The 13,556-nt window shown below is 39.1% G+C and overlaps 1 protein-coding gene across 3 annotated transcripts in view; it reads right to left on the bottom strand.

Moving 5' to 3' along the window:
- LOC135105000 (cadherin-23-like) overlaps positions 1 to 13,556 on the bottom strand; it is a 44,716-nt gene that overhangs the window by 30,479 nt on the left and 681 nt on the right. For all 3 annotated transcript variants that reach the window (XM_064012875.1, XM_064012873.1, XM_064012874.1), the window contains exons 2-13: positions 6,653 to 6,806; positions 6,009 to 6,193; positions 5,251 to 5,471; positions 4,779 to 4,901; positions 4,156 to 4,296; positions 3,575 to 3,799; positions 3,043 to 3,163; positions 2,401 to 2,622; positions 1,976 to 2,078; positions 1,533 to 1,622; positions 786 to 1,068; positions 218 to 404 (exon numbers count right to left, since the gene is read on the bottom strand). In XM_064012875.1, the coding sequence (XP_063868945.1) occupies positions 218 to 404; positions 786 to 1,068; positions 1,533 to 1,622; positions 1,976 to 2,078; positions 2,401 to 2,622; positions 3,043 to 3,163; positions 3,575 to 3,799; positions 4,156 to 4,296; positions 4,779 to 4,901; positions 5,251 to 5,471; positions 6,009 to 6,193; positions 6,653 to 6,806 (2,055 nt within the window). The remainder of the gene's footprint in view (positions 1 to 217; positions 405 to 785; positions 1,069 to 1,532; positions 1,623 to 1,975; positions 2,079 to 2,400; positions 2,623 to 3,042; positions 3,164 to 3,574; positions 3,800 to 4,155; positions 4,297 to 4,778; positions 4,902 to 5,250; positions 5,472 to 6,008; positions 6,194 to 6,652; positions 6,807 to 13,556) is intronic.

The raw sequence follows: 13,556 nt of genomic DNA, 5'->3' as shown, positions 1-13,556 counted from the left end.
TTTGACATGAAATGTAACAACTGACATCAAATCACAACTAGTTCGTGTATACAAAATATCTAAGGGCTAGAGAGCAGAAAGATCCAGATAGAATATTCAATTAAAATATTCAAATGTGTTGTTCATTACATGAACAACACATTTTCTCCATCACACCAAACTAAAAGCAGAAAAAACTGACAGTCAAAACAGGAAGGAGCAAAACAACTACTGGTACCTGCATCAGTGGCACGGACAGTGAGGGTATAAGTGGAGGTGGGGGTGTCCAAGTGAGTGAGGGGCCGCTGGATGGTCAGCTCGCCACTCTCAGGCTCCATAAAAAATGCCTCATCCTGTGTATTCCCTTCCTCTAGAGAATAGAAGATCTTTCCACCTCCCTGGCTCTCTCCATCAGCATCAGTGGCCTGTTGAGAAAGCTGGGTTCATGAGGAGGGAAAAGAAAGAGAACAGGAAAGTGGAAGAGGAAACACTACACCAATTTAAGAGGAAGATTCAAGACAAAAATACCATTCTGGATTTCATACAATCAACAATAACTCTTTCATTGCTATAATTATCATTTATCAAACTTCAGAGTACCATAAAAATTTGTTTGCATGGATACAAACACATAAAAAGATAATGAGACAAGTTTTTTTCTAGGCTACAAAACTATTTAGAAGACTGTAGAACAAAAATGTGTCTAAAAACTTGTAGCTGATTCTTGGATAAATTTTCTAGCAATGAAAGACTTAACATTTGCCTTCCCTGTCATCATCAAACAGATAAGTTACCATTAACCTGACCTTGACAAACAGAGGTGGATCAAAGGCCTCCACACCCTCATCCACAGTCCTACGATATTCTCTTCTTGAGAAAACAGGTGCATTGTCATTTTCATCCTCCACATCAATGAAGATGTTGACGGAGGTGACCTTCCCTCCCCCATCAGTAGCTGAGTAGGTGAGGGAGTAGGTGGCCTGCCGTTCATAGTCCAGGCAAGTCTCCACTCCACAGTTTGCCACATAAATATCACCCTTTTCTTCATCCACCCGGAACTTCTCAGCACCGAATCCCTTCAGGCTATATCTGTATTCAGAAAAGAAGTTTCATATACAATCCAAGAGACAGAGGAGGAGAGAGAGGAAAAGAGAGAGAGAGAGAGAGAGAGAGAGAGAGAGAGAGAGAGAGAGAGAGAGAGAGAGAGAGAGAGAGAGAGAGAGAGAGAGAGAGAGAGAGAGAGAGAGAGACAGAGAGAGAGAGAGAGAGAGAGAGAGAGAGAGAGAGAGAGAGAGAGAGAGAGAGAGAGAGAGAGAGAGAGAGAGAGAGAGAGAGAGAGAATCCTGCTTACATTCTTGGTTTAAACTAAATTTGGGTATTCTGAAATAATTTGGAATCCACATCATCCTAGAACGAACTTCAAAATTGTAAAAAAGCTGTCTAATATGAAAAGTTATTTTCAGTATTCTATAATTCATCAAGAAATAGGGTCAGCACTCCACATGGTTCAGCCACACAAGGTCCACATGGTTCAGCCACCCTGAGGTCCTTACCGGATCTCCCCAAATATGCCAGAATCTGAGTCATTGGCCAGCAATGAGGTGACAAGATGGCCACCCTTCACGCCTTCACTCACACTAAAGCTGAAGTGAAGAGGAGGGAGAGAGGCTTACTTTAGACTTGGGTATGGACAAGGGGATGAAGGTATTATGAGAATATGTACCCATAATCAACATAAAATCAATATTATATCAACTGTATTCTGAATTAACTCAAAATGTACACATCATTAAGTAAATTTCTGGATAGGGATGATAGATGGACTACCACGTCTAGGCAGCTTTCTTCATGCTCTTTTATTCTACTAAATAGTAATTTCAAAGCCAACCATCAAGTCTGGCTTTCAGCAGTATGTTGTCCATCCCTGACCTTTATCAATGGAGAAAAAACTAGTCTCCTAAAATCATCAAAGGACTGATTTTTAGGAGGCACCAACCTGTAGGAGGACTTGGGGAATGTGGGAGCATTGTCATTGGCATCAGTAACAGTGACATTGACCACAGCAGCTGACACTGGCTCTCCTCTGGCACTAGCCACCACTGTGGGGTATAAAGGCAATGCATTAAACAGTCACTCATTACTTAAGAAATGCTCATATACCACTGGACAGATCTTGGGTAAACAGTAAACATCACTTCATATAATATTACAATGCATGAAAATTTCAATATTCGGATCTGATAAACAAATTAAATGGAACTCCTACCATGGTGGATCCCTTAACATGAGTTCAACTTCCTAACACAGAAAATCCACCTTAAAGATTGATGGTATAACCCATAAATCAAGTCAAAAAAAGGAGGAACTTGAGCATTAACATGAATGTGATCATTTTAAACTGGTCTGCACCTTTTCATTCACCTTTAAAGACAAAGTTGGAAGCACTGGGATCCTCATAGTCAAGGTGTGAGGAGTCTGCAACCTTGATGATGACCGGTGTCCTCCCTACAGCAGTCTCAGGAAAGATGGAGAACACACCCCGTGACCCAAAGATGTCCTCAAGTGCCAGGGTGAAGCGAGCATTCTCACCAACATCACCATCACTCACCACCAGGTTCAGACCAGGCAAGGGTGTCCCATTAGCTGGAAAGGTGACATAGAAATCACTAATATAGAGTTGATAATAAAATTGTAACAATGTACTTTACCTATTCTGGTTCTGCTTTACACATCCAGTTTTATTATGATGATCATCAAGATCACCGACTTATTTTCTCTGCAGGGGAAAACCTTTAGTAACCTACATCATTCATATTTTTTATCCTGTTCACTTGTTTTAATGTGACAAAGCTTGTTTATTTTCTAAATTGTCATTTTTTTCATCTCATTCTTCAATTTTCAAGGTTTCTAAAGGTTTTACACAATGCTTTACGAATGAGGCCTCATTACCCTTATAGCTGATTTATTGCAAATAACTGGAAGTTGTGAAGAAACATAAGAGAACACAATGCACTCATTTGTCTGTCAGCATCATCAACAAATCTCGAGATTCAAGACACTTACCAATGTCCTCTGGGACTTGCACAGCAATGGATTCCTGTGAGAATACTGGTTTCTGGTCATCCACATCTGTCACCACCACTGTCACCTGGGATACAGCAGCCTGGGCCCCTTCCTCCTGTGCCTGTCACCCATTAAGGCATACAGTTTCAAAAATTTGAAAAAGATACTGTGAACACAAAATAGTCATAGTTGTCTATAAGTAATTTCTGCAATAGACAGAGGAATACAAGGTATAAAAGGAATGCAAGGTATAAAAGCTAAAAGCCACAAAAATTATCAGTGGCTATCCCAGTACAATGCAAGTCACAATATAATGGCTAGTAAGCAATGGCAGCAAATGATAAAACTTCCTCTTAAAATCCTATTTGGACCCCCAATACCTTAATGAGAAAATAAATGAATATATAAATTAATTAATCAATTAATTAAATAAGATGAAAAATTATATAAAGTAGATAACTGCAAACTAAGACATAATTAACAGGCATTCCTTCAGCTGTCTCTGAGCTGAACATAACAGGTGACAACTCACCCTAATGCTGAATGTGTAGAGGCCTCCATTGTTGAGGATGAGTGGGTTCTCCCTGTTAAGAGTAACATTGGAGGTGACAAGAGTGGCAGAGAGGGAGCTGTCCTCATGGGTCTTCACATCCTCCAGGCTGAAGTAGCCAGCATCATCTCCTTCCAGAGAGAGGGTGATGGGCCTGGGCTCCCCAAGATCACCATCCCGTGCACCCACCACCAAAACAGAGGTGCCCTGCAATGGAAGTGGTAAAAATTAAGTTGTTTTCCCTTTACTGGTTTTGTTATAAATTCATTTTATCAAACAGTTTACATATGTTATAGTCAATAAATTCCCAGACTGACACTCCTGCAGGAATGTATGTACTCTAGTTGTGATCAGACATTCATTAACTTGCTGCACTTATCTCCAGTGTGCTTAGCATTTTCTCTCAATATCAAGTTGTCTAATAAGCAAATAATCTCCATACAAAAGCTGAAAATTTATAGAATTTTAGTAGATCAGATAACTAAAATTAAGGAAAACCACTAAAACAATGGAAGTGAATGTAATATGTTAATTAATTTCTGACCTAAAAACAGAAGACTTACTGGGGGTGAAGCCTCCCTGACTGTAGCACTGAAGGGAGCATTGAGGAACACTGGGAGCTGGTCCTGCACATCCCGTACATCTACCACAACTGTTGCCGTGGAACTAAGCTGCTTCTCAAAACCCCCATCAGAAGCTCGCACCTAAAAGAGAAGGAAGGCTGTAATGGTATGCTAAGGTAAATTGTACAAAGACTGAAGCCCTCTCAAAGCCCCTCCTATATAAAGAAATCTCATGCCATAGTTAATAAGAGAGAGTTTGCAAAAAGAGAATACTGTACTAAGCAATGAATTGCATGCTGACAAAATGAATAGCTGATTAAGCGACTGACTGTCAGACTGACTGACCACCTGAATATATGAGAAGGTAACATCCAAAAGAACAATTATAAAAAGCATGTTTAATTCATATGAATATATAAGTGAGTAAAGGAAAAATGTTATGTACAAAATTGCAAAGGTAGTATATAATTGAATATAGTCATGAATATCAACAAGTCAAAATATGGGAATCTTTTGATCTACCTATCCATCTCTGATATATCACTCATTTTAGGATTAAAGATGATGAAAGAGTCTACAGCAAATGGCTAAGTAGAGGACAGCAAGAGGCCACTGTCACCTACCACAATGGTGTAGTGACTCTCCCTCTCATAATCCAGTAGCTGCCGCAAGGACACAATGCCCACATATTCACCCTCCAGCAACTGTGCTGCCCTGATCTCAAATTGCTCACATGCACGTGGACTCTGTGAGGGAACAAAGGGACAGTGATAAGGACAGCATCACAGAGAAGAAATACATCTAAGAAAGTTAGCAGGAAAATTTTTACATCATTGCATTTAATAAAATTTAAGGATAATCACGATATATATATATATATATATATATATATATATATATATATATATATATATAGAGAGAGAGAGAGAGAGAGAGAGAGAGAGAGAGAGAGAGAGAGAGAGAGAGAGAGAGAGAGAGAGAGAGAGAGAGAGAGAGAGAGAGAGAGAGAGAGAGAGAGAGAGAGAGAGAGAGAGAGAGAGAGAGAGAGAGAGAGAGAGAGAGAGAGAGAGAGATATGGGGGGTAATTACACATACCTCCTCTTTGACACACTCCAGCGTAACCTTAGCATTATCGCCCTCATCTGCATCAGAAATCTTGATATGGGAGAAAAGTGTGGCACTGGGGGAGGCAGACTCAGCCACAGAGAAGGAGTATGGCTGGTCATGATAGACTGGTGGGTTGTCATTCACATCCAGCACAGGAATTTCTCTCCGCAAAGGCACCGTGTTGGCCTCAAAACCATACACCCGCTCATCTGGGAAAGGGAAGTGAAAGATGGAATGCTCCTTACTGGGGGCTGGATTATCTGATTTTAGTGGAATGTAAAGAAAGTAAGCTGTTATTTTGCTAATGATTATTGTGTGCAGTACTATTATATGATTGCATGCTATTAATGTATGTTACAAAATGTGTGTACAGTATCAGATTGCACACCCACACACACACACACACACACACACACACACACACACACACACACACACACACACACACACACAAGTATATATCAGAAAAAATAAATAAAAAGATTTGTTACACTGATGAAAAAAAGGCAAGATACTTGAGAAGATAAGCATTTTAATAAACTAAGAAAGTTCATCTTCCATATAGTACAAATATGGACATCTGGAACAGACTAGAAGAAGTAACAGAGACAAGGGATATGCATGGAGGGAAAAAATAAATAATAAATAAAACAGGAGAAATAAAGATAAGACAAAACCATACTAGTGTATCTGAGGCCCTACACATTATAACAGTGCACAGTATACACAAACAGGTAAATGCACACCTGTCACTGTAATAATAGCCTCAATTTTGGCCATGCTCTCCCTGTCCAGTGCTTGCACCAGGGTCACCACTCCTGTGTTTCTGTCCACACTCAGATGGTCGCCAGATACTGTGAAGGATACCGGTGTCCCCTCAGGATCACTGCCCCTCAGTTTGTAGACTGAGGAGCCCACTGGGGTGTCCTCTCTGGTGGGTTGCAGACAAGAAGAGAGATGTGAGATACAAGCAAGAGGATGAAATACAAGAAGAGTTGGACACACACGCACACTATAGATTACTCAACAAACATATACAATGAACAAACACATCTATACAAACACACACCTATATGAAATAACTGTGAGAGAATATGGCAGAAAACAAATTAATGAAAATACATCAAGTTCACTAAAATAATAATAATAATAATAATAATAATAATAATAATAATAATAATAACAATAATAATAATAATAATAACAATAATAATAATAATAATAAATAATAATAAATAATGATAATAATAATAATAATAATAATAATAATAATAATAATAATAATAATAATAATAATAATAATAATAAATAAATAAATAAATAAAACAAAATAAAAAGTCATAGTAAAAATAGTGTTCCCTTTCAACCATTCCATCCACAAAAAACTAACCTGAGCGAGAAGCCCTTCATGTCCCCGTCAGGAAGGAAGACCGGCGGTTTGTTCTCCCTCTGCCCCTCCGTCACCGCCGCCGCCGCCGCCAGCACTAGGACCACCGCCAGCCACGCCGTCATCGTCCGCGGGAGGTTGGGAAGCGAGAGTTCAACTGGACGAGGAAGATGGTAGGGGATAGGTGAGGAGATATTATAAAGTGGTTGGATGTTATTACAATGAACACCATATTAAGGTCATAATGTGTTCGTATGTGAGATATGATAACCTACGGTCAGAGGTATGTGTGTGTGTGTGTGTGTGTATTTATATTTACCTATTTGTATTGTACAGGGCACGAGCCAAAGCTCATTTTGTCCTATCTCCATAACCATATTTATCCAGTTTCTTTTTAAACATGTGTACACTGCCGCACCCACCTCTTCCTTCAAATCATTCCAGATTTCAATAGTTCTATACGGGAAGTTGTATTCTTGATGTCGCTTGAACATCCACTCTTCTTTATTTTTTTCCCAATCCCCCTGGTCTGTCTCTCCCTCCTCCATATGTGATACCAAGTAATTTATGTCTATCTTTTCTATATTGTTAACTAATTTCTAATTTGTACATTGTTACCAAGTCTCTTCTTTCTCTTCTCTTGTAGTGTTGGTAATCCCATCTCTTCAGGTCTTTTTTCATAGTCCTATCAATTCTGGTACCATCTTCGTTGCTATCTTCTGTATTCTTTCGTTTCCGTATATCTTTTTTTTTTTCTCTATGTAGAGCCCAAACTACTGCTACGTATTCAATTTAAGTCGTATCATGCTTGTTATAATTTTCTTCATCATTTCTTTATCAAAATAGCTAAACGCCACCCTAATGTTTGTTAACAAGCTGTATGTAGAACCGAATATCCCGTTTATGTGCCTTTCAGGTGATAATGTGTCCTGAATTATTACTCCCAAATCTTTTTCTTCATTACTTTTCATTATTATTTTTCCTCCCATTTTGTACTTCCACGAAGGTCTCTCTCTCTCTTTTTTTTTTTTTTTTCCTATTTCCAATAAGTGGAATTTTCTGGCGTTAAATTCTCGTTTCCATCTTTGGCTCTATGCATGTATCTTGTCAATATCCTTTTGTAACTCCTTGCAATTATTTTCATCCTTTATTATTTTAACTATCTTTGCATCATCAGCAAACAGGTTTATATAACTATTTAGATCCTCTGTCATATCATTTACATATATTTGAAACATAATAGGAGCCAACACAGATCCTTGCGGTACCCCACTTGTCACTCTGCGCCAACTTGATTTAGTGTCTGATTACTGTTCTCATTTCCCTCCCTTGTAAATAATTCTCCATCCATTTCAATGTTGCTCCCTTTAGTCCTTCTCCATTCTCTATCTTCCACATAAGGCTTTTGTGGGAACTTTATCGAATGTTTTTTTTTTTTTTGAGATCCAGGTATAAACGCATCAACCCATCCGCCCCTCTCTTGCACTTCATTTATTACTCACGTATAGAAGATCAGTACATTTGTGACACGGGATCTCCCTTTCCTGGATCTAAATTGCTTTTCTGTAATTATCTTTTCATCTTCTATATATTCCACCTATCTGTCTTTAATTATTATTTCACAAAGCTTGCTTACAATACCTGTTAGTGACACCGGTCTATAATTCAATTGTTCCATTTTATTTCCCCCTTTGTATATTGGCACTATGTTAGCTCTTGGTACTTTTCCTTCTCTCAACGAGCTGTTAATTATATCCCATATGGGTTCTTCCATTTGTTCTCTGCATTCTACTCGTATTCCTGACCGTCTTGGAGATACGCCCAACATTCTTGACCTTTTCCTGACCTCTAATCCTTCTGCTTATGCTGTCACCCTTTCTTCTCCGTTGGGCTCCTCCGATCACAATCTCATATCTTTATCTTGTCCTATCACTCCAATCCCTCCTCAGGATCCCCCTAAACGAAGGTGCCTCTGGCGTTTTGCCTCTGCTAGTTGGGGGGACCTGAGGAGGTATTTTGCTGATTTTCCTTGGAATGACTACTGCTTCCGTGTCAGAGACCCGTCTTTGTGTGCTGAGCGCATAACAGAGGTGATAGTGTGTGGCATGGAGGCATACATTCCTCACTCTTTTTCTCGTCCTAAACCTTCTAAACCTTGGTTTAACACAGCTTGTTCTCGTGCTATACATGATAGAGAGGTGGCCCACAAAAGGTACTTAAGCCTTCCATCACCAGAATCTCATGCACTTTATATTTCTGCCCGGAACCATGCCAAGTCTGTTCTCCAACTAGCCAAAAACTCCTTCATTAACAGAAAATGTCAAAACCTTTCAAGATCTAACTCCCCTCGTGATTTCTGGCATCTAGCCAAAAATATCTCCAATAACTTTGCTTCTTCTTCTTTCCCTCCTCTACTTCAACCAGATGGCACCACTGCTATCACATCTATTTCTAAAGCTGAACTCTTTGCTCAAACCTTTGCAAAAAACTCTACCTTGGACGATTCTGGGCTTGTTCCTCCCTCTCCTCCACCCTCTGACTACTTCATGCCACCTATTAAAATTCTTCGCAATGATGTTTTCCATGCCCTCGTTGGCCTAAACCCTCGGAAGGCTTATGGACCTGATGGGGTCCCTCCTATTGTTCTCCGAAACTGTGCCTCCGTGCTTGCACCTTGCCTAGTCAAACTCTTTCAGCTCTGTCTGTCAACATTTACCTTTCCTTCTTGCTGGAAGTTTGCCTACATTCAACCTGTTCCTAAAAAGGATGACCGTTCTAATCCCTCAAACTACCGTCCTATTGCTTTAATTTCCTGCCTATCTAAAGTTTTTGAATCTATCCTCAACAGGAAGATTCTTAAACATCTATCACTTCACAACCTTCTATCTGATCGCCAGTATGGGTTCCGTCAAGGCCGCTCTACTGGTGATCTTCTGGCTTTCCTTACTGAGTCTTGGTCATCCTCTTTTAGAGATTTTGGTGAAACTTTTGCTGTTGCCTTGGACATATCAAAAGCTTTTGATAGAGTCTGGCACAAAGCTTTGATTTCCAAACTACCCTCCTACGGTTTCTATCCTTCTCTCTGTAACTTCATCTCAAGTTTCCTTTCTGACCGTTCTATTGCTGCTGTGGTAGACAGTCACTTTTCTTCTCCTAAATCTATTAACAGTGGTGTTCCTCAGGATTCTGTCCTGTCACCCACTCTCTTCTTATTATTCATTAATGATCTTCAAAACCAAACTTCTTGTCCTATCCACTCCTACGCTGATGATACCACCCTGCACTTTTCCACGTCTTTTCATAGACGTCCAACCCTTCAGGAGGTAAACATATCACGCAGGGAAGCCACAGAACGCCTGACTTCTGAACTTTCTAAAATTTCTGATTGGGGCAGAGCAAACTTGGTATTGTTCAATGCCTCAAAAACTCAATTCCTCCATCTATCAACTCGACACAACCTTCCAGACAACTATCCCCTCTTCTTCAATGACACTCAACTGTCCCCCTCTTCTACACTGAACATCCTCGGTCTGTCCTTTACTTATAATCTGAACTGGAAACTTCACATCTCATCTCTAGCTAAAACAGCTTCTATGAAGTTAGGTGTTCTGAGACGTCTCCGCCAGTTTTTCTCACCCCCCCCCAGCTGCTAACTCTGTACAAGGGCCTTATCCGTCCATGTATGGAGTATGCTTCACATGTCTGGGGGGGTTCCACTCATACTGCTCTTCTAGACAGGGTGGAATCAAAAGCTTTTCATCTCATCAACTCCTCTCCTCTAACTGACTGTCTTCAGCCTCTCTCTCACCACCGCAATGTTGCATATCTAGCTGTCTTCTACCGCTATTTTCATGCTAACTGCTCTTCTGATCTTGCTAACTGCATGCCTCCCCTCCTTCCGCGGCCTCGCTGCACAAGACTTTCTTCTTTCTCTCACTCCTATTCTGTCCACCTCTCTAACGCAAGAGTTAACCAGTATTCTCAGTCATTCATCCCTTTCTCTGGTAAACTCTGGAACTCCCTGCCTGCTTCTGTATTTCCACCTTCCTATGACTTGAATTCCTTCAAGAGGGAGGTTTCAAGACACTTATCCACCAATTTTTGACCACTGCTTTGACCCTTTTATGGGACTGACATTTTAGTGGGCATTTTTTTATTAGATTTTTGTTGCCCTTGGCCAGTGTCCTTCCTACATAAAAAAAAAAAAAAATTCTTTTAATATCCACCCATTTACTTGATCTGGTCCTATAGCTTCCTAAGATTCAGCTCTTCCAGCGGTTTCTTGATTTCTTGCCTCTTTACTTGTATCTCCTGTATTCCCTCATTCTGTGATATAACTTTCGGTGGCACAAATTCGGTTTCCTTTGTAAATAGATAGAAAATTCACTCATTAGTTTACTCATCTCAGTATTTTCATAAATTCTTTCTTCCCTTTTAACTTGTTTATGCCATCCTTATGTTTCATTTTCCCATTTATGTATCTGTAGAAGAGTTTGGGTTCTTCCTTGCATTTTCTTACTACGTCACTTTCAAAGTTTCTTTCTTTTTCTCTTCTTATTTTACTGTATTTGTTCCTTGCCTTTCTGTATTCTTTCCTAGTATTTGTGTTTAGTTTTCTCATAATTTTCCTCCATGCTCTGTCCTTTTTCGTTTTTGCTTCTACACAGCTGGCATTATACCATTCATGCTTCCCAATTTTCTCTTTATAACATGGTATAAACTGTTCCACCCCCTCTCTATACCTACTAAAAAATATCTCATATTTTTCTTGCACTACTTTATCTTCAAATAGCTCTTTCCAGTTAATTTTTTACTTAAAATTTATCAAGTTCTGCAAAGTTTGCCTTAGCATAGTTCTGTCTCCCATTTTTGTATTGTTTTTTCCTGTGTAACACTTTTTCCTCTTGTGGTACTATTTCTGTTGTCACATGATCGCTTCTTCCCAGTGGACTCAGATAATGTATACTTGGTCTACTTTTTTGGGTTTTTGTAAACACTATCTAACTGTGATGGTTCTTCTATGCATCTCGTAGGTGCATTCACCCACTGTCTCATTGTATTCACTATCATGATTTGCATAAGTTCTTTGCTCCATGCCCAGACATTTTCTTTCACTTCCATCTCCTCCCAATTAATTCCTTTAGTGCTGAAGTTGCCTACTAGGAGCACTTTGTTACTTTTACGTATCATTTCCTCTATACTATTTCTTGTTACTAGTGGCATACTTTTTAAATTTATTGGTCTCCCATGCATTAGTTTTCGGTGGTATGTATGTCACAATGATTTTCCTTTTTCACTTCCTTTCATCTTAATCACAACCAATGTTTCCGCTATTCTGTCACTATATTCCACTTCCTCAACAACAATATCCTCTTTTACCTGTATCATCACTCCTCCTCCCTTTCCTTTTTTGTCTCTCCTCCATGTGCTATATCCTTCCTTTGTACATCCCAACTTTATTTCCTCTTTTTAGTTTAGTTTCTGTTAAACATACCACATATGGTTTATTGTTCTTTAAGTAGTCTTTAAGTTCCAATAGGCTCGACATCAAACCATCTACATTAGTATACATGTGTGTGTGTGTGTGTGTGTGTGTGTGTAATGGTTGATTAATGCGAGTATTTGGTTTGCTTTCATTTGTTTAGAGAGAGAGAGAGAGAGAGAGAGAGAGAGAGAGAGAGAGAGAGAGAGAGAGAGAGAGAGAGAGAGAGAGAGAGAGAGAGAGAGAGAGAGAGAGACTGATTATGACTTCAGCTGTGGACGACGAGAAACTAATAGAAAAATCCTTGAAATCACGAGGTGGAATACGAAATCCGTGACCCTTGACACTTCAGGGATCTCTCTCTCTCTCTCTCTCTCTCTCTCTCTCTGTACCGTTTCATTCGCTAATTCTGATTATGTTTCACTCATTAATTTTGTTCTTACCTGATACACGCATCTTTCTCTGTCAGTTAAATTATAAATAAAGTATAACAACAATAATGATAATAAAGATAACAACAACAACAACAACAACAACAACAACAATAATGATAATAATAATAATAATAATAATAATAATAATAATAATAATAATAATAATAATAATAATAATAATAGCAGCAGCAGCAGCAACAACAACAACAACAACAACAACAACAACAACAACAACAACAACAACAACAACAACAACAACAACAACAACAACAACAACAACAACAACAACAACAACTACTACTACTACTACTACTACTACTACTACTACTACTACTACTACTACTACTACTACTACTACTGTACTACGATCTCACACCATCTTCTACGCAGGAAACTAACCCATTGATTTAGGTGACCACACACACACACACACACACACACACACATGGACCGTTATAATGTGGGACCACTATTGCTATAGAGACCTCAACAAGATTACTCTTTCGAATCCTACGTCTTAAAGTTCATGAGGTCTTGTTGAGGGAAGGAGAAATTTCAATGCTGCCACTAAAGGGAATCTAAGACTCCATACTTGACTAGCGTAGATTAAAGTAGTATCGAAACGGGTTATTTACTTTCCTTGTCCTCTTATACGAGTTCATTGCTACGACGTATACATCTATAAATTTATTTAACTTTATTTACACAGTGTTAGTTTTATACACATTTTTAAAGAGTTTTAGGGGATGAGTAAGCTGAAGTAACATTTCGTGCAAGTCTTTCATTTATGTTTCGGGTAATTCCTTTTACAGGTCATATTTCGCAATTGCTATTTTCGTTTCTTTGCGTAAATATCTCTTACTGTATCGGTGTGTGCGCTCGTTTGTATGACTATGCTGAGAACTGAAAAATGTATATTTCGCTTATGTGAATACGAGGTATATGTCAAATAAGCTGAGAGAGAGAGAGAGAGAGAGAGAGAGAGAGAGAG

This window comes from Scylla paramamosain, chromosome 11 (genome assembly GCF_035594125.1).
Source record: "Scylla paramamosain isolate STU-SP2022 chromosome 11, ASM3559412v1, whole genome shotgun sequence".
Taxonomy (NCBI): Eukaryota; Metazoa; Arthropoda; class Malacostraca; order Decapoda; family Portunidae; genus Scylla; species Scylla paramamosain.
The sequence above is the reverse complement of the archived record's forward strand: the minus strand, read 5'-3'. Positions and strand labels throughout refer to the sequence as shown.